Below are 25,340 nucleotides of genomic sequence, written 5' to 3'. Positions count from 1 at the left end.
TTTTCCCTCAAGTGGAGAGGTGGCAGGAACTTGTTTTTTTGAAGAATGAAACAGCCCAATGCTTGAATATTTTTCAGCCATGTAAACCTACCTTCTCTCGAATACACTGCTAAAATAGTTGCAGCAATCAATCCAAAATTCTTTGCAATGATTCTTTTCCTAGCAGTGAAAGACCATCAGCTGCTGCAATGTTTCACTAAAATGATATATTTTAGAAAGTATTAAGTCTATTCCCACTATTCTGAAAATATTTCATTTTCAACTTCTCGAAGTTTACCACATACCCTGACTGCCTGGTTGTGTGCTACAAGCTTAGCAGCCAACTGCTCATGGTGAGTATATGTGGCAGCCCTGCCGACTTAGATGGGCAGCTACCAAAAACAGATCCATGTATAAACATCTGGGCAAAAAGCCTCCTTTCAGTCACAGATTACAGGAAACTTTTTTTTATCCGGCGTGGTGCCGGTTCATCAAAAATTCCGGATAACTGAAAGCTATAGTAAAAGATACGGAGCGGAGAGCTCTGTATAAAGCAACAAACCCTGTTGCTTAGCAACAGCTTCAGAACAATGGCCACAAGTTGCAAGCGTCTCTGTAGCTTAGCAACAGCTGCAGCCACACCCTTGCACAGCAACAAATGGAGGAAGGCAAGTAATAAAAGTTACCTGAACCTACTCCTGAATTTTGCCAGTTAACCGAGATTTCCGGTTATTTAGGTGCCGGTAAATCGAAAGTTTCCTGCACCATCATTTGTAGGCCAAGGGACTTAGTACAAATTTTCCCTAAAGTGGAGAGGTGCCAGATGCCAGGCAGAGGCAGGAACTTGTTTTTTTTTTTACTGAAGAATGAAACAGCCCTAATCAAAGTCAAACGCCATCCTGTGCAATTGTAACCACGGTGAATTACCTTTCTTTCTCCACAGTTGACCACACCAATCCCCTCCAGCGCATCTCCTCCAATGTCCAGCTCACAGGGACTACCCTTGTTTGTTTTATTTGATGAATTTTTTGGCCTGTTTATAACAGGCTAAATTTTTATTTTTGAGTTGAAGCATTGACTCTTGAACTAGCAAGATACATTCTCTAGGGCCTGAGAGTACCAGGTTTTGACATAACACTGCGAATTTTTCTGGGAGGTAAATTGGAACCCTATTCCACAAACAATGGTATGACACCTGCAATCTCTGAATATATTTCTGAACAGAAGAGATACATCAACTTGCAGTTATATTGTGCCTTTAACATATAGAAGGCTGAAGGGTCGATAACCAGAGGGAACATATTTAAGGTGATTGGCAAAGAACCAATGGCGACTTAAGGAAAAACATTTTTATGCAACGAGTGGTTAGGGTTTGGAATGCACTGCCTGATTGGATGGTGGATGCAGATTCAATAGTAGCCTTCAAAATGTAATTGGATAAAGACTTGGAGAAAAAAAATTGCAGGGGAGTGGGACTAAACGAGCTGGCACAGGCACAATGGGCCAAATGGCTTCCTTCTGTGCTGTATCATTCTATGAACACATATAGCATTTAAACTCAAGATATAACAGATGCTAGATGCTTTGTTAGGTCCAATCTTTTAACTATCGTGACTATGAAATGTACAAAATAATGAAGTGCTTAGCAGTTACCTGCGGATTGTTGGCCTCAGCAAGCTTGCACTGTCGAAGGAAGAGTTTCAGATTCCCCCAATTCATATAGGGCAGCAGTACCATAGGCCTCTCCCCATCCTCTATGCAAACGTGATTGATGGGCAGCAGATTTCTGGTCAAAAAAATGGCAGAATATTAGTCACCAACAAATCACATCTCTTTTATTCTTTCTATTTTCCAAACCAGCATACTGTGGACATCAGCTCATGCAACAGGTGAACAACAGTTACAGCCCCATAACCTCAGACAACACTGCTCCATGGTCAGTGACACAATATTCCTAAACACACAAGGCACAAATTCAAAAGAAGCCAAGTCAGAATGTCAGTGAAAGAATGGAATCAAACATTGGTCTCAGTATTCATGGCATATTGCATAGCTCCTCTAGCTCAAATTGAACCCAGGTTTCTTAGGCTGTTCTGCAGTACATAATTACTTTAGTCTACCAAACCAATTATGCAGTCAAACAGAGGAAAACAAATGGCAGCATCAAACTGATTCACAGTACGGATATACAAGATGTATTTTATGTTTTGCAACCCACCACCATCCCACTGTAGTACTCTCACTTGAATCAGAAGGCTGTGGCACTAAAAGATCCCATGGCACAATTTCGATGAGGAGTAGGGGTGTTATCCTTGGCGTCCCGGCCAATATTTATCCCTCAATCAACATCACGAAAAACAGATTGCAGGAAACTGTGTGTTATCCGGAGGCTAAATGTCCGGCAAGCTCGAGCCACCGGCAAAAATCAGGAGCCGTTTTTTTTCATTTCGTTGCTTTTTTTTTCCCCAGTCAGGCACTGCAAGGTCTGTAGCTATAGCAAAACTTCAGCTAGAGACGCTTGCAGCTGCAGCCGACTGTTTAGAAGCTGTTGCTAAGCAACAGTGTTTGTTGTCAGATACGAAGATGAAAACCTCCGTATGCTTCAACATTAGAGCTGGAGTGTCCGGCAGTTTTGAGGGAACGGCAACAGCTCGGTCCCGTCGGTGCCGGATAGCACAAAGTTTCCTGTATCTGGTCATTATCCAAGGTGAGCTGTTTGTGGGAGCTTGCTGTGCACAAATTGGCTGCCGCATTTCCTACATTACAACAGTGACTGCACTTCAAAAGTACTTCTTTGGCTGTAAAGCACTTTGGGACGCCCTGAGGTCATGAAAGCGGCTATATAAATGCAAGTCTGTCTTTCTTTTCAAACAAATTGGCCACTGTATTCATGAACTTCCATTCCTCTCCCCTCAGCAATTCTCAACCTCTTGATAAAATTCTATTTCAATTCCACAAGAATATATGGGAGGCTGAGAAAAATATTGAACAATTAGAACTGCTTTAAGTGAAACTGTAACAGGTTCTACTTAGAATATATATCTGAAAGTGGTCGGTCTAGTGCAAGTAAGCTGAACAGTGAACCTGAAAATGTTGTTTGAAATGGAGTAAAATCATAGGATCTTTCTTTCGTCAGTAAGCTGGATACCCATCATTCTGATTAAGAATCTCCAAACTAAGCGACTGAGAAATCCACACAGGTAGAGTTTCTGTTTGCTCAATATGGAGTGCACACTCTCTCCCTATAGGGATTCATGCCATTGAGAGCGCTTTGGTGCAGGTTAGAAAGACCCAACATCTATGGATCTTCAAGTAAATGCAGGGGTATTGCTGAAGTTTAATCAACTAAAATTGCAGAGTTTACTAGCATAAATAGGGTCATAGAGTTATACAACACAGAAAGAGGCCCTTCGGCCCATTGTGTCCGCGCCGGCCATCAAGCCCTGTCTATTCAAATCCCATTTTCCAGCACTTGGTCCATAGCCTTGTATGCTATGGCATTTCAAGTGCTCATCTAAATATTTCTTGAATGTTGTGAGGGTTCCTGCCTCTACTACCCTTTCAGGCAGTGAGTTCCAGATTCCAACCACCCTCTGGGTGAAAACGTTTTTCCTCAAATCCCCTCTAAACCTCCTGCCCCTTACCTTGAAACTATGCCCCATGGTTACTGACCCCTCCACGAAGGGGAAAAGTTCCTTTCTATCTACCCTGTCTATGCCCCTCATAATTTTGTACACCTCAATCAGGTCCCCCCTCAGCCGTCTCTGCTCTTAAGGAAAACAACCCCAGCCTGTCCAGTCTCTCCTCATAGCTGAAGCGCTCCAGCCCAGGTAACATCCTGGTGAATCTCCTCTGCACCCTCCCCAATGCGACCAGAACTGCACACAGTATTCCAGCTGTGGCCTAACTAGTGTTTTGTACAGCTCCATCATAACCTCCCTGCTCTTATATTCTATGCCTCGGCTAATGAAGGCAAGGATCCCATATGCCTTTTTAACCACCTTATCTACCTGTCCTGCTGCCTTCAGGGATCTATGTACATGCAAACCAAGGTCCCTCTGATCCTCTGTCCATCCTAGAGTTCTACCATTCATTGTGTACTCCCTTGCCTTGTTAGTCCTCCCAAAATGCATCACCTCACACTTTTCAGGGTTAAATTCCATTTGCCACTGTTCTGCCCATCTAATCAACCAGTCTATATCGTCCTCGCTATTTACCACTCCACCAATTTTCGCGAACTTACTGATCATACCTCCTACATTCATATCTAAATCATTAATGTACACTACAAACAGCAAAGGACCCAGCACCCAGCACCGATCCCTGCGGTGCACCACAGGCTTCCAGTCACAAAAACAACCTTCGACCATCACCCTCTGCCTCCTGCCACTAAGCCAATTCTGGATCCAATGTGCCAAATTGCCTTGGATCCCATGGGCTCTTACCTTCTTGACCAGTCTCCCATGTGGGACTTTGTCAAAAGCCTTACTGAAGTCCATGTAGACTACATCAACTGCACTACCCTCATCCACACACCTAGTCACCCCGTCGAAAAATTCAATCAAATTGATTAGACATGATCTCCCCCCGACAAAGCCATGCCAACTATCCTTGATTAATCCTTGCCTCTCCAAGTGGAGACTAATTCTGTCCCTCAGAATTTTTTCCAATAATTTCCCTACCACTGATGTTGGGCTCACTGGCCTGTAATTCCCTGGTTTATCCCTACTACCCTTTGTGGTAAACCACTGTTATTGTTGTTCACCGTTGTTGTTGTTGTTGCACACTGTTCTTTCTATGCATGCCTCAGCTGGCTCCGCCCCTGGCTCCACCCACATGCCCAGGTATAAAGGTGACTGCTCTGCAGCCCCCTGCCTTCTTGGAAACCAGTCAACCACGAGAGGCATGCTCTGTTCTTTGTTAATAAAAGCCTTTTAGTTACTCTCCTAACTCTCCGTCTTTTATGAGTAATTAATAGCGCACCAATTTTATTAACAAAAACAAAATGTCGGCACCAAACGCTGAGCAGCAGGCGCTGCAGCAAATGACGGCACCAAACGCTGAGCAGCGGGCGTTGCTGCATGCCCTCAGACCAACATGCCTGGACCTAGACCCTCAAGAGGCGGGTTCGTCTACCAAGTTCGCACAATGGCTGCGTTGCTTCGAAGCTTACCTGGAAGCCTCAGCTGTGACACTAGATGGAAACAAACTAAAAATCCTGGCCTCCAAGGTGGGCCACCAAGTCTACACGCTCATCCAGGACGCGACTACCTACGCGGCGGCTATCGATCTGCTAAAAGGACAATACACACGCCCAGTAAATACGGTTTATGCCAGACACCTCCTGAGATCCCGCAAACAGCAGTCCGGGGAATCGGTGGAGGCATTCCTACGGGCACTACAGATACTCGGCCGAGCCTGCGATTGTAAAGAGGTATCGGCCGCGACACACACGGAGGGACTTATCCGAGATGCTTTCGTTGCGGGCCTCAAGTCCGACTACTCCCGGCAGAGACTGCTGGAGAAGGGCGAAATCGACCTGAAGAAGGCAGTGTCCCTCGCGCTCTCGCTAGACGCGGCCCACTGGAATATGGACGCATTCTCCCCTAACCGCTCCGCACCGTGGACGCCGCAACCTTGGGTCATGGGACCGCCACCCCCGGCACCAACTGCTGCAGCGATGTCCAAGGGCCCGAAATGTTACTTTTGTGGCCAGGCAAAACACCCCAGAGCACGCTGCCCGGCGAAAAACGCTACCTGCTCTGGCTGCGGGAAGAAAGGACACTACGTCAGCGCCTGCAAAGGTAAAACCGCTAACGCCAGCAGCGCCGTGTGTGAACCGTGGGGGCAGCCATCTTGTCCGCCATCTTGGACACCTCCAGCCGCGTGGGGATCGGGATCATGGGCGCAGCCATTTTGTCCGCCATCTTGGATGCCTCCAACTCCAATCGCGGGTGACCCGGACTCAACCACCGCCTCGCCTGACGACCACAGCGACTCGCTCGACCATACGCTGGCCTCCGTGACGCTGGACCAATCTCTCCCTCACCAACTGTCCAGGTCCATGATGGACATTACGGTAAACGGCCGCGCCACTACCTGCCTTTTTGACAGCGGGAGCACGGAGAGCTTTATCCACCCCGACACGGTGCGCAGTTTCTCTCTCCCGGTCCTGCCAACGCGCCATCGGATCTCTATGGCTTCCAAATCCCATTCAGCAGACGTCGGTGGCTACTGTGTAGTGACCCTTTCAGTAAGGGGCACAGAATACAAAAATTTTAAACTTCTTGTCCTGCCCCATCTCTGCGCTGCCGTTCTACTGGGTTTGGATTTTCAGTGCCACCTTAAAAGTGTCACATTAGCGTACGGCGGACCCCTCCCCCCACTCACAGTCTGCAGCCAGCAGCTTTTAAATCGCCCGCCGCGCACCATTTGCAGCCTCTCCACGCTTAAAGTCTCCCCCCCCCCCCCCTTGTTCGCTAACCTCACCCGCGACTGTAAGCCCATCGCTACCAAAAGCAGGCGGTACAGTGCCGGGGATAGGAGCTTCATTAAATCCGAAGTAGCAAGACTCCTAAAGGAAGGGATTATTGAGGGTAGCACTAGCCCATGGCGAGCACAAGTGGTGGTAGTGAAGACTGGCGAAAAACAGCGCCTAGTTATTGACTACAGCCAGACGATCAATCGCTACACCCAGTTAGATGCATACCCACTCCCCCGCATATCTGACATGGTCAATCAGATAGCACAATACCGGGTGTTCTCGACGATTGATCTGAAGTCGGCATACCACCAGCTCCCCATCAGGGCTGAGGACCGCCAGTACACAGCTTTTGAAGCTGACGGTCGTCTCTACCACTTCCTCTGAGTCCCCTTCGGCGTCACCAACGGGGTTTCGGTCTTCCAAAGGGAGATGGACCGAATGGTTGACCAGAACGCGCTGCAGGCCACCTTCCCCTATCTAGACAACGTCACCATCTGCGGCCACGACCAGCAGGACCATGACGTTAACCTAGAGAAATTCCTCCGTACGGCCCAGCGGCTGAATCTAACATACAACAAGGACAAATGTATGTTTCGCACCACGCGCCTCGCCATTCTTGGCTGCGTAGTGGAGAACGGAGTCATCAGCCCCGACCCCGACAGAATGCGCCCCCTTATGGAGCTCCCCCTCCCCCACTGCCAAAAAGCACTGAAGAGATGCCTAGGGTTTTTCTCTTACTATGCTCAGTGGGTGCCCAACTATGCGGACAAAGCCAGACCCCTCATCAAGTCCACCTCCTTCCCCCTGACAGCAGAGGCATGTGCAGCCTTCACTCTCATAAAAAGAGATATTGCAAAGGCCACAATGCACGCAGTGGATGAGTCCATCCCTTTCCAAGTGGAGAGTGACGCATCCGACTTCGCCCTAGCTGCAACCCTTAACCAGGCGGGGAGACCCGTGGCCTTTTTCTCAAGGACCCTCCAGGGCCCCGAGATTCGACACTCCTCTGTCGAAAAGGAGGCCCAGGCCATTGTGGAAGCGGTGCGACATTGGAGGCATTACCTGGCCGGAAAACGATTTACCCTGCTCACTGACCAGCTTTTATGTTTAACAATGAGCAGAGGGGCAAAATCAAGAACGACAAGATCTTGAGGTGGAGAATTGAACTCTCCACCTACAATTACGATATCTTGTACCGGCCCAGGAAACTCAATGAGCCCCCAGATGCCCTATCACGTGGTACATGCGCCAACGCGCAGGTTGATAGACTGCAGACCGTCCACAATGACCTCTGCCACCCAGGGGTCACCAGGTTCTTCCATTTCATCAAATCCCGTAACCTGCCCTACTCCATCGAGGAGGTCAGGACCATGACCAGGAACTGCCAAATCTGTGCCGAGTGCAAACCGCATTTTTATAGGCCAGACAGAGCAAGCCTGATCAAGGCCACTCGCCCCTTCAAGCGCCGATTTTAAAGGGCCCCTCCCCTCCTCTGACCGCAACGTGTACTTCCTCAACATAATTGATGAGTACTCCCGTTTCCCGTTTGCCATCCCTTGCCCAGACATGACCAGTACCGCGGTCATTAAAGGTCTGAATGACCTTTTCGCCTTGTTCGGCTTCCCTAGCTATATCCATAGCGACCGGGGCTCATCCTTTATGAGCGACGAACTCCGTCAGTGCTTGCTCACGAGAGGTATTGCTGCAAGCAGAACCACCAGCTACAACCCCCGGGGGAACGGCCAGGTGGAAAGAGAGAACGCGACGGTTTGGAAGGCCGTCCTATTAAACTTAAAATCTAAGGGCCTTCCGACCTCTCGCTGGCAGGAGGTCCTCCCTGCGGCGCTCCACTCCATTCGGTCACTGCTTTGTACGGCCACCAATGCCACTCCCCGTGAAAAAATGTTCACTTTCCCCAGGAAGTCCACATCGGGGACCTCGCTACCGACATGGCTGACGTCTCCAGGACCCGTCCTACTGCGGAAGCACGTGAGGTCCCATAAAACGGACCCCCTGGTCGAGAGGGTGAGCCTCCTCCACGCCAACCCCCAGTATGCTTACGTGGCGTACCCGGACGGGCGGGAGGACACAGTCTCCATACGAGACCTCGCACCTTCGGGTGCCCCTGAAACACTACCATTGCCATCCACCACCACCCACAACCGAACCCCTGTAGACGGCATGCCGCAGCCCCAGGACCCGTCATTGACCACCCAACCACTCAATGAGACGCCAGATTCAACGTTGGATGCTGCACCATCACCGCCGCCACCACGACAATCAGGACGGCATACAAGGCCACCTGATAGACTTACTTACACGAACCTTTCGTACACTTCACCCCGCCGGACTCAATTTTAAACAAAGGGTGAATGTGGTAAACCACTGTTATTGTAGTTCACCGTTGTTGTTGCACACTGTTGTATCTATGCATGCCTCAGCTGGCTCCGCCCCTGGCTCCACCCACATGCCCAGGTATAAAGGTGACTGCTCTGCAGCTCCCTGCCTTCTTGGAAACCAGTCAACCACGAGAGGCATGCTCTGTTCTTTGTTAATAAAAGCCTTTTAGTTACTCTCCTAACTCTCCGTCTTTTATGAGTAATTAATAGCGCATCACCCTTCTTGAACAATGGTACTACGTTAGCTGTCCTCCAGTCCTCTGGCACCTCCTCTGTGGCCAGAGAGGTTCTGAAAATTTGTGCCAGAGCCCCTGCAATCTCCTCCCTTGCCTCACACAGCAGCCTGGGATATATCTCGTCAGGACCTGGGGATTTATCCACTTTTAAGCTCGCTAAAACTGCTAGTACCTCCTCCCTCTCAATACAAAATTGTTCAAGTATATCACAAACCCCCTGCCTGATTTCTATGCTTACATCGTCCTTCTCCATAGTGAACACAGATGCAAAATATTCATTTAAAACCTCACCTACATCTTCCGGTTCTACACACAGATTGCCACTTTAGTCCCTAATGGGCCCTACTCTTTCCCTGGTTATACTCTTGTCCTTAATATACTTATAAAACACCTTGGGATTTTCCTTTATTTTGCCCGCCACTGTTTTTTCATGCCCCCTCTTCGCTCTCCTAATTTCTTTTTTAAGTACCCCCCTGCACTTTCTATACTCCTCTGGGGTTTCCACTGTTTTCAGTTCTTCGTATCTGCCAAAAGCCTCCCTATTTTTCCTAATCCATTCTTGTATATCCGTTGACATCCAGGGTTCCCTAGGCTTGTTGGTCCCACCCTTGACCTTTAGGGGTTCACGTTGGCATTGTACTCTCTCTATGTCCTTTTTGAAAGACTCCCACTGCTCTGATGTGGATTTTCCTGCAAGTAGCTGATCCCAGTCAACTTTGGCCAGCTCCTGCCTTATCATATTAAAATCGGCCTTCCCCCAATTTAGAACCTTTATTTCCGGTCCATCTTTGTCCTTTTCCATGACTACCTTAAATCTCACCGAATTATGGTCACTGTCACCAAAATGCTCTCTTACTGACACTTCTACCACTTGCCCGGCTACATTCCCTAGAATTAGGTCCAGTACCGCCCCCTCTCTTGTAGGACTTTCTACACGCTGGCTCAAAAAGCTCTCCTTGATGCACTTTAAGAATTCCGCACCCTCTAAGCCTTTCACACTCTGACTATCCCAATTAATATTGGAGAAGTTGAAATCCCCTACTATTATTACTACACTTCTCTGAGATTTACCTACATATCTGTTCCTCTATCTCCCCCTGACTGTTTGGGGGCCTATAGTACAATCCCAGCAAGGTGCTTGCCCCCTTTTTGTTTTTAAATTCTACCCATATGGCCTCATTAGAGGAACCTGCTAAGATATCATCCCCCCTTACTGCAGTAATTGACTCCTTGATTAATATTGAGACACCCCCTCCTCTTTTACACCCCCCTCTGTCTCGCCTGAAGATTCTAAACCCCGGAATACTGAGCTGCCAATCCTGCCCCTCCCACAGCCATGTCTCTGTGATAGCAACAATGTTCATCAACACCTTCAATTCATCTGCCTTACTCGCAAGACTCCTTGCATTAAAATAAATGCCATCCAGCCTGGCCATACTCCCTTCTGCCATTATATATTTGCTCTGCCTTCCAGGCTGACTTGTTTTTTCATCTATATTAGGCTGTGCATCACCCCCTACTATAGCTTCACTCCGTGTCCCATCCCCCTGCCAAGTTAGTTTAAACCTCCCCCCACCCCCCAACAGTACTAGCAAACCTCCCCGCAAAGATGTTGGTCCCGTTCCGGTTCAGGTGCAACCCGTCCGACTTGTACAGGTCCCACCTTCCCCAGAAGCAGACCCAGTGATCCAGGAAACGAAAGCCCTCCCTCCTGCACCAACTCTTTAGCCATGCATTCATCTGCTCTATCCTCCTATTCCTATACTCACGAGCACATGGCACCAGGAGTAATCCAGAGATTACAACCTTTGAAGTCCTGCTTTTTAATCTGCTACCAAGGTCCCTAAATTCTTGTTGCAGGGCCTCAGCCCTCTTTCTACCTATGTTGTTGGTACCAATGTGAACCACGACCTCTGACTGTTCGTCCTCCCCCTTCAGAATGCCCTGCAGCCGTTCAGTGACATCCTTGACCCTGGCACCAGGGAGGCAACATACCATCTTGGAGTCACGTCTGCGGCGACAGAAACATCTATCTGTTCCCCTTACGAGAGAATCCCCTATCACTATTGCTCTCCCACTCTTTTTCCTACCCTTCTGTGCAGCTGAGCCACTCGTAGTGCCACGGACTTGGCTCTTGCTGCATTCCCCTGAGAAACCATCTCCCCCAGCAGTATTCAAAATGGAAAATCTGTTGGAGGGAGATGGACCCAGAGGACTCCTGCACTACCTTCCTAGTTCTTTTACTCTGTCTGGCGGTCACCCATTTCCTGTCTGCCTGTGCACTCTTTACCTGCGGTGTGACCTCCTCGTTAAACGTGCTATCCACAAAGATCTCAGCTTCGTGGATGCTCCAGTGACTCCAGCTGAAGCTCCAGCTCCGAAACGCGGATTTCGAGTAGCTGCAGCTGGAGACACTTCCTACACGTGTTCGCTCTGGACACCGAAAGTGTCCCTGACTTCCCACATAGCACAGGAGGAGCACTCCACGGTGCCGAGCTACCCTGCCATGTCCTACCCTTAATTTACTCCCTTTACTAAAGTTTATGTCTCGATGCTGGTCTAGCTAGGAGCACCCTGTAGGGTTAGGGAATAATTGCAGTGCACAGTAATATTTCTATTATTGACTGAATGATCAATCATTAATCATGCCTTGGAGTACTGAATTAGGTATCAAGATTACTGAGTTTTTCCACAGAGGTTTGACTTTGTTCCAGTCTTTTATGGCCAGCCATGTCAGCTTGGAGCCAACTCAAGCCCAAAAGGAACCATATTAAATAGAACTACATAGAATTTACAGCACAGAAATGGGCCACTTGGCTCAACAGGTCCATGCCAGTGTTTAGGCTCCACACGAGCCTCCTCTCACCCTACTTCATCTAACTATCAATATATCCCTTCTATTCCTTTTCTCCCTCATGTACATATCTAGCTTCCCTTTAAATGCATCTATACTATTCACTTCAACTACTCCATGCAGTTGACACCTCCTAATTCCCCTCAAGGTGATGATAATCACTGGTTAGTCATTAGACACCTACAAGCATAGGTGTGAATCCTCACTAGGCAGACAGCAGGTATTCAGAATCATTCATGATCAGCACAGTCAATAGAACAATTTATTATAAAATGTTTGAGCTTATTACCACGATCCTGCTAATGACAGCGGGACACACACACACACATAATGGTGTTTCCTCGTGTTGGAGGTCTGGATGCTCAGCTGCAGATGCTTGCCCATCTAAACCTTTAATCTTGTATCTATGGCCCCTCGTTCTTGAACTCTCAACTCCCATCTACCCTACGCCATCCTTTCATAATTTTAAACACTGCTTTTATATCACCCCATTATCTGCATTGCTCTAATGAAAAAAGGCCCAATTTTTCAAGTCTCCCTTTGTATTTGTATTTCCGCAAAGGCAGTATCCTGGTGAGCCTGCATTGTACCCTTTGTAAAGCCTCAATATCCTTCCTGGTTGTAACAGAGCGAGAGAGAGGGAAGGTATGTGAGCCATGGGCTTTTGCGAGCTCTGTATCCGCTATGGGGTACAGCTTTAAGATACATAGAAAATAGGACCAGGAGTAGGCCATTCGGCCCCTCGAGCCTGCTCCGCCATTTAATGAGATCATGGCTGATCATCCAAATTCAGTACCCTGTCCCTGCTTTCTCTCCATATCCCTTGATCCCTTTAGCCTTAAGAAATATATCTAACTCCTTCTTGAATATATTTAATGAATTGGCCTCAACTGCCTTCTGTGGTAGAGAATTCCACAGGTTCACCACTCTCTGGGTGAAGAAATTCCTCATCTCAGTCCTAAATGGCTTACCCCTTATTCTTAGTGTGGAGATGCCGGTGTTGGACTGGGGTGGACAAATGTAAGAAGTCACACAGCACCAGGTTATAGTCCAACAGTTTTATTTGAAATCACAAGCTTTCGGAGCGCTGCTCCTTCGTCAGGTGAAGTGGAGAGCTGCATAAAGACACAGCTTATATAGTCAGAGAATAACGCAAGATGATTACAGGTAATCTTTCTAACTGCCATTTATCACACCTCGGCAGAGAGATAATCACAGCAATCAAAGGTGTGAATGGTGTCCAAACAGGTCAGTCAGGAAAACATTACATCAAAGAACAATGAGGTGGGGTCACAAGGGGTCAAATGTTGCAGATGCTGGGGTCTATATGAAAAACAAAAAAGACAAAAAACGTTTTTTTTTGCTGGAAATCACTGCAGGTCCGGCCGCATCTGTATAGAGAGAACAAGCCAACGACGACTTGAGTTTGGGTGACCCTACGTCAGGTGGGGTTACATGTAGCATGACATGGACCCAAGATCCCGGTTGAGGCCGTTCTCATGAGTGCAGAACTTGGCTATCAGTTTCTGCTCTACGATTTTGTGTTGTCGTGTGTCTCGAAGGCCGCCTTGGAGAATGCTTACCCGAAGATCAGAGGCTGAATGTCCTTGACTGCTGAAGTGTTCCCCGACTGGGAGGGAACACTCCTGCCTGGCGATTGTTGCGCGGTGTCCGTTCATCCGTTGTCGCAGTGCCTGCATGGTCTCGCCGATGTACCATGCTCCGGGGCATCCTTTCCTGCAACGTATGAGGTAGACAACGTTGGCCGAGTCACATGAGTATGTACCATGTACCTGGTGGGTGGTGTCGTCACGTGTGATGATGGTATCTGTGTTGATGATCTGGCATGTCTTGCAGAGGTTGCCGTGGCAGGGTTGTGTGGTGTCGTGGTCGCTGTTCTCCTGAAAGCTGGGTAATTCCATGTCCCACGTACTCCCCGCGTGGGAGACTTCTACTGCCTCCCAAAGATTCACAAAGCCAACACACCTGGACGTCCTAGCTAACAGGCAACGGAACCCTGTGTGAGAACCTCTCTGGATACGTCGAGGGCATCCTGAAACCCATCGTACAGGAAACCCCCAGCTTCTGTCGCAACACTACAGACTTCTTACAGAAACTCAGCACCCACGGACCAGTTGAACCAGGAACACTCCTCGCCACGATGGACGTCTCAGCACTCTACACCAGTATCCCCCACGATGACGGCATCGCTGCGACAGCCTCAGTACTCAACACCAACAGCCAATCTCCAGACGCCATCCTACAACTCATCCGCTTCATCCTTGACCACAATGTCTTCACCTTCGACAACCAGTTCTTTACCCAAACACACGGAACAGCCATGGGGACCAAATTCGCACCCCAGTACGCCAACATCTTCATGCACAAGTTCGAGCAAGACTTCTTCGCTGCACAGGACCGCCAACCAACGCTATACACCAGATACATCGACGACATTTTCTTCCTATGGACCCACGGCGAAGAATCACTGAAAAGACTACACGATAACATCAACAAGTTCCATCCCACCATCAAACTCACCATGGACTACTCCTCTGAATCTGTTTCATTCTTGGACACACGAATCTCCATCAAGGACGGACACCTCAGCACTTCACTCTACCGCAAGCCCACGGACAACCTCACGATGCTCCACTTTTCCAGCTTCCACCCTAACCATGTTAAAGAAGCCATCCCCTATGGACAAGCCCTGCGAATACACAGGATCTGCTCAGACGAGGAGAAACATGATGGACACCTACAGACGCTGAAAGACGCCCTTGTAAGAACGGGATATGACGCTCGACTCGTCGATCGACAGTTCCGACGGGCCACAGCAAAAAATCGCATAGGCCTCCTCAGAAGACAAACACGGGACACAACCAACAGAGTACCCTTCGTCGTCCAGTACTTCCCCGGAGCGGAGAAACTACGCCATGTTCTTCGCAGCCTTCAACATGTCATCGATGACGACGAACACCTCGCTAAGGCCATCCCCACGCCTCCACTACTCGCCTTCAAACAGCCGCCTAACCTCAAACAGACCATCGTTCGCAGCAAATTACCCAGCTTTCAGGAGAACAGCGACCACAACACCACACAACCCTGCCACGGCAACCTCTGCAAGACATGCCAGATCATCAACACAGATACCATCATCACACGTGAGGACACTACCCACCAGGTACGTGGTACATACTCATGTGACTCGGCCAACGTTGTCTACCTCATACGTTGCAGGAAAGGATGCCCCGGAGCATGGTACATCGGCGAGACCATGCAGACACTGCGACAATGGATGAACGGACACCGCGCAACAATCGCCGGGCAGGAGTGTTCCCTCCCAGTCGGGGAACACTTCAGCAGTCAAGGACATTCAGCCTCTGATCTTCGGGTAAGCATTCTCCAAGGCGGCCTTCGAGACACACGACAACGCAAAATCGTAGAGCAGAAACTGATAGCCAAGTTCCGCACTCGTGAGGGCGGCCTCAACCGGGATCTTGGGTTCATGTCACGCTACATGTAACCCCACCTGACGTAGGGTCACCCAGACTTGAGTTGTCGTTGGCTTGTTCTCTCGACACAGATGCGGCCGGACCTGCTGTGATTTCCAGCAAAAAATGTTTTTTGTCTGTTTTTTGTTTTTCATACAGACCCCAGCATCTGCAACATTTGACCCCTTGTGACCCCACCTCATTGTTCTTTGATGTAATGTTTTCCTGACTGACCTGTTTGGACACCATTCACACCTTTGATTGCTGTGATTATCTCTCTGCCGAGGTGTGATAAATGGCAGTTAGAAAGATTACCTGTAATCATCTTGCATTATTCTCTGACTATATAAGCTGTGTCTTTATGCATCTCTCCACTTCACCTGACGAAGGAGCAGTGCTCCGAAAGCTTGTGATTTCAAATAAAACTGTTGGACTATAACCTGGTGTTGTGTGACTTCTTACCCTTATTCTTAGACTGTGATCCCTGGTTCTGGACTCCCCCGCCATCGGGAACATCCTTCCTGCGTCTAGTCTGTCTAGTCCTGTTAGAATTTTATAAGTTTCAAAGAGATCCCCTCTCATTCTTCTAAACTCTAGCGAATATAAGCCTAATCGACCCAATATATCCTCATAAACATAAGAAGTAGGAGCAGGAGTAGGCCATACGGCCCCTCGGGCCTGCTCCGCCATTCAATAGGATCATGGCTGATCCGAATCTAGACTCATGTCCACTTCCCTGCCCTCTCCCCGTAACCCCTAATTCCCTTATCTGCTAGGAAACTGTCTATCTCCATTTTAAATTTATTTAATGTTGCAGCTTCCGCAGCTCTCTGGGGTAGCAAATTCCATAGATTTACTACCCTGAGTGAAGAAGTTTCTCCTCATCTCAGTTTTGAAAGGGCAGCCCCTTATTCTTAGATTATGCCCCCTAGTTCTAGTCTCACCCATCAGTGGAAACATCCTCACCGCATCCATCCGATCAAGCCCCCTCACAATCTTATATGTTTCGATAAGATCGCCTCTCATTCTTCTGAACTCCAATGAGTAGAGTCCCAACCTACTCAACCTTTCCTCATACGTCAACCCCCTCATCTCCGGAATCAACCGAGTGAACCTTCTTTGAACCGCCTCGAGAGCAAGTATATCTTTTCTTAAATATGGAAACCAAAACTGCATGCAGTATTCCAGGTATGGCCTCACCAATACCATTCCTGCCATCCCAGGTATCAGTCTAGTGAATCTTCGCTGCACTCTCTCCATGGCAAGAGATTGTATAAAACAGCAGACTGACCAAGGCAAGGCGGTATAGCTTTAAAAAAATCATTAAAGGCAATTAAGGCCAAACAGGAATGACTCCCAGCCTGGAAGGATAAAAGGCAGGGACATTGTTCAGTTAGGGAGAGGCTCAAGAAGAAGGAGCTAAGGGTGAAATCTGTATGCTGGAAAGTAATCCGTTACTGTTTTGTTCATCACTGCACTTAAAAGACACAACTGCCGTGGGTGAATAAACCTCTTGTTTTGAACATTAAGCTCTAGCCTGCGAGTCTAATTGACCACTGTATCCTGGGCCTGCTTCTGCTTCAGCTTGCTACACTAGTGTAGAGTCCAATACTACACACAGTACTCTAACTGAGGCCTCGCCCCTCCCTATCTCTGCAACCTCCTCCAGCCCTATAACCCTCAGATATCTGCTTTCCTCCAATTCTTGCCTCTTGTACATCCCCGATTTTAATCGCTCCACCACTGGCAATAAAGACTTCAGCTACCGAGGACCTAAGCTCTAGAATTCTCTCCCTAAACCTCTCCGCCTCTCTCTCCATCTTTAAGACGCTGCTTAAAACCTACCTCTTCTGCTCGAATATCTCATGTGGCTCGGCTCCTGTGAAGCATGTTTTACTACGTTAAAGGCGCTATATAAATGCATGCTGCTGTTGGCTTAAGGCTTTACATAGGCTCATCATTATGCGTTGGCTTTTATATTCTATTCTCGAGATGTAGCCTGGAATCTTATTCTTTGTTACCCACAAAAACATTGAGGGCTCAGTACAGACTAGGGATCGGGTGCCTTTACCCACTGAACCCGCAGAGGGAAACACACTAAAAAAAAAAAACTCTCTTAAAGTTGTGTGTCTTCATTGTAGAATACTTTATAGTTTGGTGATGTTGTTGATCGTGAAGTGTGGCTCCTGTGGGCTGACAATAGATTAATCAGATATTGTAATATTTATTGTAACATTAAGACACTGAGTGCAACAATTTCTGATCCATCTGATACAAGAAACCTTGAATAAAGAAAAATGCCCTCTGTTTACAGCTAGGACTGGTCTAACCTCTGCCAGGCTTATGTAAAATTAATTCCCTCTGTCACCATTCATATTTTCGTTGCTGCCCCAAACCCATTACTTCTATCTCCTTTATTTCTTCTGTTGGGCTCTCTCGGGCCCTTTGCTCCCACCTTCCTATCACCCAGTTATGCCACTTTTTGTTTTTCTCCTTTCAGATACTTCTCCCCTCAATTCCTTTCCCAACCCATCACTACTCTCCTGAAACCATTCCACACTTGAATTCCCCCTTGGAAAAATCCACAGCTACCCTCTGTTCCTCTCTTGGCATTCTCTGAAGGACCCATCAAGGCACCAGTCGTTGCCTCCTTACAAGCAGCAAATGCCCCCGGTCTCTTGTCGACCTTCCTGCCCAGTTTGCCCACTGGGGACTAACCTCACCAATCTCCTTCGCATCTGGATCACCTCATTCACCACTACCCCCTTGGACTCTGCCAGTGGATCAATCACTGCCCCACCCTCATTTCCTTCCACAATGTCCGTTTACTCACAAGCAAGGCCCTTGCCATCTACAAATCTACAACCTTGTTGTGGGTGATTGCACCGACAACTTGGCTCATGGGTGGTGCCACTTGCCCCTTACTGAAATTTCCCCACCTGGCGATACATTGTACCACATGTCCCACTCAAACCGTGGTGGTGGTACGGCCCTTATTGCCAAGTCACACCTTGGTCTCTTCCCCATTCCTCTGGTGCGTTCTCCTCCTTTGAACACCTCATCTTGTTCCACCCAATTCAGCTCCTTTAAAATCCTCCCTCCAAAGCCCTACCAAGATATCCTCCTCCTTATCCTCCCACAGTCCCTCCACTGAGCGACTCCTCATCCTCATGCTTTCAATCTCCATCTCAGCTCCCCGTTCTCCCTCTCTTCTAAATTGACTGCCCACCTGTCCTCTCTAAAACTCTAAGAGGCTCAGACTTGAATGTATCTGGTGCAAAAGCTGGTTTTGCCATCAGTTACCAGATCTGGCTGGATCACATCAAGCACTATCTGGTCTCACTTCACTCTGCCAAAATCACCCTCTCCTTCAGGATCAGCCTGGAAAGAAAAGATAACCCCCAGTCTCTTTTCTCCATTGCCAATTGTCTCCTTAAACCCCTTTCCTCTGCCCTAACCACAAACAAATAGTACGAGAAGCGAATGGACTTCTTGGTCACCAAGACTGACACCATTCAGCTGCCCCCCCCCCCCTCCCTTGCCCAACAAGCCAAATCTCAGTCTGGATTATGTGCTCAAGTGTCTGGACTGGGACTTGAACCCATGACTTTCTCACTCAGAGGTGAGAGCTGTGAGCCAAGGCTGACACCTGTTAACGTTAGTCTGCGGAGCCTTTGTCAGAAGGACAATAAATTACAGATGAACAATATTTAAAAAGGAAAAGGGGAAAGGACACAAACACATACACAGAAGAGTAGAAATATGATGATGGGCTTAAATGGAAAACAGGAGATGGTTAAATAGCTGAAGTAATAGTACATGAGGCATAATGAAAGAAATGAATACATAAAAATGGAACCAGGCAAGGGCCGTCCCACCCAGCTGGATGACGTAGGAGAAGCGTTGGAGGAGGATGGTGTGGTCAACTGTGTCAAAGGCTGCAGACAGGTTGAGAAGGATGAGGAGGGATAGTTTGCCATGGTCACAGTCACATAGGATGCCATTTGTGACTGATAAGGGCCATTTCAGTACTGTGGCAAGGGTGGAAACCTGATTGGAGAGATTCAAACATGGCATTACGGGAAAGATGGGCACGGATTTGCGAGGTGTCAATACGTTCAAGGACTTGAGAGAAAAAGGTTGGAGATGGAGGGGTAATTTGCAAGGACAGGGAGGTCTGTTGAATGCTGCACTGTGATCAAGGGTGGGTTTTTGAGAGGGGTAATGACGACAGATTTGATTTGAAGGGAGGGGACAGTGCCCAAGCAGAGAGAACAGTTAACAATATCAGCTAACATGGGAGCCAGGAAGGGAAGTTGGGTGGTCGGCAGTTTGATGGGAATAGGGTCAAGGGAGCAGGAGGTGGGTCTCATGGACAAGATGCGCTCGGAGAGGGCATGAGGGAAGACAGGAGAGAAACTAGAGAAAGATGCGAGTTCAGGGCAAGGACAGGGGGGAACCTTAGGGGAAGTTTGGCCTGGTGGGCTAGTGGAAGGGGGAGGCAGCTGAATGGATGGTCTCAATCTTAGTGACAAAGAAGTCCAGGAGCTCCTCGTACTTGTTGGAGGCAAGGGTGGAGAAGACAGGAGAGAGGGGTTTAAGAAGGCTGTTTGCAGTTGAGAAAAGAAGCCGTGGGTTATCTTGGCATTCCAGGTTGATCCTGGAATAGTGAACAGCATTAGCAGAGGAGAGCTGGACCTAACTGTGGTTCAGCCAGATCTGGCGATGAATGGCTAAACCATTTGTCTGCCATAAAATGTTCAAGTCTGCATCCCCTGGACTTAAGGGAACAGAGATGAGCGCCATACCAGGGTGAGAGAGAGTAATGGTTTCAATGGGGACAAGTATATCAAAGGTGGAGGCAAAGGTGTGATTGAGCAGATCAGTAGCTGATGAAATGTTGTGGTGAATGAAGGAACAGTGATATATTTCCAAGTCAGGATGGTGTGTGACTTGGAGGTGGTGGTGTTCAATGCGTCTGCTGCCCGTGTCCTTCTAGGTGGTAGAGGTCGCGGGTTTGGGAGGTGCTGCCGAGTTGCTGCAGTGCATCTTGTAGATGGTACACGCTACAGCCACGGTGCGCCATGGTGAATGGAGTGAATGTTTAAAGTAGTGGATGGGGTGTCAATCAAGCGGGCTGCTTTGTCTTGGATGGTGTCGAGCTTCTTGAGTGTTGTTGGAGCTGCACTCATCCAAGCAAGTGGAGAGTATTCCATCACACTCCTGACTTGTGCCTTATAGATGGTGGAAAGGCTTTGGGGAGTCAGGAGTGAGTCACTCGCCACAGAATACCCAGCCTCTGACCTGCTCTTGTAGCCACAGTATTTATGTGGCTGGTTCAGTTAAGTTTCTGGTCAACGGTGACCCTCCCAGGATGTTGACGGTTGTGGAATTCGACAATGGTAATGCCACTGAATGTCATGGGGAGGTGGTTAGACTTTCTCTTGTTGGAGTCAGTCACTGCCTGGCACTTGGGTGGCACGAATGTTACTTGCATAGACTATGCTCCTATGCCTTGTGGAAGATACAAGGCAGCCAAGAATATCCATGTTTCACACATCCCTCCATATGGCCTCTCTAACAAATTATGGACAGTTCATTTTGGAAACTTGCACACTCTAGGAAATGGATTGAAAATAATTTCAAGCTGGCTCGTACTGCAGCAAGACCAGGAGTCCTGTATCCATTAATTTGGGGTAGATTCAAACTGAGGTCCAATTTGAAAAGATATTGTGCCAATGCTGATGGCCTTTACTGTAACAATCAATCTAAAATGCTTCCTCAAGCAACATAGTTGTTTTGGTGCCATTCAATATTCTCCATTGAATTTTTTTATTAAGGAAATTTCTTAAATATATCATAAATAAAAGGATTCAAAAGTTCATGTGTATTTCAGAGGAAAATATTGATCCTTCACAAATACCTCACAAAAGAACACAAGACTGCTGCTCTACAATTACATTCATCTCGATACAATAACTGAATAGAGAGATAAAGGTTTGTGTTTCCCACCTGGGAAATAATCTGGCAGTGCCTCGCCCACCCATTGTAGAATCTGTCTGGTTTTTGTTCCTTTCAAATTAATGGAATGAAATACAGGCGGGCGACCCGCCAGGTTACCACCCAGACGTTGAGGACAGAAATTTACCCCTAGCACTTCAGTGCAGTCGGGAAATGAGTGCTAATTGTCAGAGGTGTCATCATTCGGGTGAGACATTAAACCAAGACCCCACCTGCTTGCTCAGATGGATGGATAGATCCCATGGTACTACTGGAAGGAGCAAGGAGCTCTTGCAGTGTCCCGAATAACATTCCTTCCTCAAAAACAGATTAACTGGTCATTTATTCATTTGTGGAACCTTGTTCTGTGCAAATTGGCTGCCAAGTTTCCCTACGTGTGGAGATGCCGGAGTTGGACTGGGGTGGACAAATGTAAGAAGTCACACAACACCAGGTTATAGTCCAACAGCTTTATTTGAAATCACAAGCTTTCGGAGCGCTGCTCCTTCTTCAGGTGAAGTGGAGAAATGCATAAAGACACAGCTTATATAGTCAGAGAATCATGTCAGATGTTTACAGGTAACCTTTCCAACTGCCATTTAGAACACCTCGGCAGAGAGATAATCACAGCAGTCAAAGGTGTGAATGGTGTCCAAACAGGTCAGTCAGGGAAACATTACATCAAAGAAAAATGAGGTGGGGTCACAAGGGGTCAAATATTGCAGATGCTGGGGTCTGTATGAAAAACAAAAAAAGACAAAAAAAATTTTTTTGGGCTGGAAATCACAGCAGGTCCGGCCGCATCTGTGTAGAGAGAACAAGCCAATGTCGACTCGAGTCTGGATGACCCTGCATCAGGTGGGGTTACATGTAGCGTGACATGAACCCAAGATCTCGGTTGAGGCCGTCCTCATGGGTGCTGAGCTTGGCTATCAGTTTCTGCTCGACGATTTTGCGTTGTCGTGTGTCTCGAAGGCCACCTTGGAGAATGCTTACCCGAAGATCAGAGGCTGAATGTCCTTGACTGCTGAAGTGTTCCCCGACTGGGAGGGAACACTCCTGCCTGGTGATTGTTGCGCGGTGTCCGTTCATCCATTGTCGCAGTGTCTACATGGTCTCGCCGATATACCATGCTCCGGGGCATCCTTTCCTGCAACGTATGAGGTAGACAACGTTGGCCGAGTCACATGAGTATGTACCATGTACCTGGTGGGTGGTGTCCTCACGTGTGATGATGGTATCTGTGTTGATGATCTGGCATGTCTTGCAGAGGTTGCTGTGGCAGGGTTGTGTGGTGTCGTGGTCGCTGTTCTCCTGAAAGCTGGGTAATTTGCTGCGAACGATGGTCTGTTTGAGGTTAGGCGGCTGTTTGAAAGCGAGTAGTGGAGGCGTGGGGATGGCCTTAGCGAGGTGTTCGTCGTCATCGATGACATGTTGAAGGCTGCGAAGAACATGGCGTAGTTTCTCCGCTCCGGGGAAGTACTGGACGACGAAGGGTACTCTGTTGGTTGTGTCCCGTGTTTGTCTTCTGAGGAGGTCTATGCGATTTTTCGCTGTGGCCCGTCGGAACTGTCGATCGACGAGTCGAGCGTCATATCCCGTTCTTACAAGGGCGTCTTTCAGTGTCTGTAGGTGTCCATCGCGTTCCTCCTCGTCTGAGCAGATCCTGTGTATTCGCAGCGCTTGTCCATAGGGGATGGCTTCTTTAACGTGGTTAGGGTGGAAGCTGGAGAAGTGAAGCATCGTGAGGTTGTCCGTGGGCTTGCGGTAGAGTGAAGTGCTGAGGTGTCCGTCTTTGATGGAGATTCGTGTGTCCAGGAATGAGACTGATTCTGAGGAGTAGTCCATGGTGAGTTTGATGGTGGGATGGAACTTGTTGATGTTATCGTGTAGTCTTTTCAGTGATTCTTCGCCATGGGTCCATAGGAAGAAAATGTTGTCGATGTATCTGGTGTATAGCGTTGGTTGGAGATCCTGTGTAGCGAAGAAGTCTTGCTCGAACTTGTGCATGAAGATGTTTGCGTATTGGGGTGCGAATTTGGTCCCCATGGCTGTTCCGTGTGTTTGGGTAAAGAACTGGTTGTCGAAGGTGAAGACATTGTGGTCAAGGATGAAGCGGATGAGTTGTAGGATGGCGTCTGGAGATTGGCTGTTGTTGGTGTTGAGTACTGAGGCTGTCGCAGCGATGCCGTCATCGTGGGGGATACTGGTGTAGAGTGCCGAGACGTCCATCGTGGCGAGGAGTGTTCCTGGTTCAACTGGTCCGTGGGTGCTGAGCTTCTGTAAGAAGTCTGTAGTGTCGCGACAGAAGCTGGGGGTTCCCTGTACGATGGGTTTCAGGATGCCCTCGACATATCCAGAGAGGTTCTCACACAGGGTTCCGTTGCCTGATGCGATAGGACGTCCAGGTGTGTTGGCTTTGTGTATCTTTGGGAGGCAGTAGAAGTCTCCCACGCGGGGAGTACGTGGGATGAGAGCATGTAGGATGCTTTGAAGGTCTGGATCGAAGGTTTTGATCAGTCTGTTGAGTTGGCGGGTGTGTTCTTTGGTCGGATCTGCGGGTAACTGTCTGTAGTGTTCCTGGTTGTCCAGTTGTCGGTATACTTCTTTGCAATAGTCCGTTCTGTTCTGTATGACGATGGCACCTCCTTTGTCTGCTGGTTTGATGACGATGTTGCGGTTGGTCTTGAGAGCGTGGATGGCGTTGCGTTGTGCTCGGGTGACATTCTGGACTGTCTTGTGAGTGCGGCTGATGAATCTGGCGTTGATGCATCTCCTGACAGCTTGAGCATACATGTCAAGCTTAGGGCAGCGACCCTCCGGAGGGGTCCAATTTGACTCTTTCTTCTTCGGTTGCTGCACTGCGGATCCCTCTGTCTGCTGTTCCGGATCATTGATTGTCTCATTGGGTTCGCTGCTGACATCTTGGGATTTGTGGAAGAATTCCCGGAGCCTCATTCTCCTGATGAATTCCTCTGTGTCTGCCGCGAGGCCGATGGGGTCCATTTTAGTGGTGGGGCAGAAATTGAGCCCTCGGCTGAGAACTTCAATTTCGTCTGGTTGAAGGGTGTGGTCGGACAGGTTGACGATGGATTTCCCTGTGGTTTCAACTGTGGTACCGGGGGAGGCTTGGTTGCTGCTGCTGGTGGTGCCAAGTTTCTCAAGCTTCCTGTTCTTGGTGTGCATGTAGGTAGCGTAGTTCCGTTGCCTTGTTTGTTTGGCGGTGTCTCGTAGCTGGTCTGCTGCGTCCTGAGCACAGGCTGAGAACATGGACTCCATCTCGGTTTCGAGGTTGCGGCGTCTGCTGTAGAGCTGGTGTACGAGATGGTTGAGGAGTGTGCGAGAGGTACGACGGCAGAGTCTCTCAGCGTAGTCTGTGTTGTAGGTCGACTTGAGTGGGTTAGTGATCTGTAGTCCTTTCGGGATCTTGTCTGCTTTCTTGCATCTCTGTAGAAACTTGATGTCTGTGTCGATATGCGCGATCTTCTTGGAGATCCTCTCCACTTTGAGCCGGCAGTTTGTGGTGTCGATAGTAGCCATGGTGTGGAGATGCCGGAGTTGGACTGGGGTGGACAAATGTAAGAAGTCCTGCGAATACACAGGATCTGCTCAGACAAGGAGGGACGTGATGGACACCTACAGACACTGAAAGACGCCCTTGTAAGAACGGGATATGACGCTCGACTCGTCGATCGACAGTTCCGACGGGCCACAGCGAAAAATCGCATAGACCTCCTCAGAAGACAAACACGGGACACAACCAACAGAGTACCCTTCGTCGTCCAGTACTTCCCCGGAGCGGAGAAACTACGCCATGTTCTTCGCAGCCTTCAACATGTCATCGATGACGACGAACACCTCGCTAAGGCCATCCCCACGCCTCCACTACTCGCT

General features: G+C 48.5%; 1 protein-coding gene across 3 annotated transcripts in view; it reads right to left on the bottom strand.

The window, feature by feature from the left end:
* The window catches only part of ryk (receptor like tyrosine kinase), a 436,205-nt gene that overhangs the window by 88,980 nt on the left and 321,885 nt on the right, over positions 1–25,340 (bottom strand). For all 3 annotated transcript variants that reach the window (XM_085990858.1, XM_085990859.1, XM_085990860.1), the window contains one exon: positions 1,633–1,765. In XM_085990858.1, coding sequence (XP_085846984.1) covers positions 1,633–1,765 — 133 coding nt within the window. The remainder of the gene's footprint in view (positions 1–1,632; positions 1,766–25,340) is intronic.

The sequence above is a fragment of the Somniosus microcephalus genome, chromosome 6 (genome assembly GCF_052327205.1).
Source record: "Somniosus microcephalus isolate GS21.2 chromosome 6, FLI_Smic_1.0, whole genome shotgun sequence".
NCBI lineage: Eukaryota > Metazoa > Chordata > Chondrichthyes > Squaliformes > Somniosidae > Somniosus > Somniosus microcephalus.
This window is presented reverse-complemented; position numbering and strand designations above follow the sequence as displayed.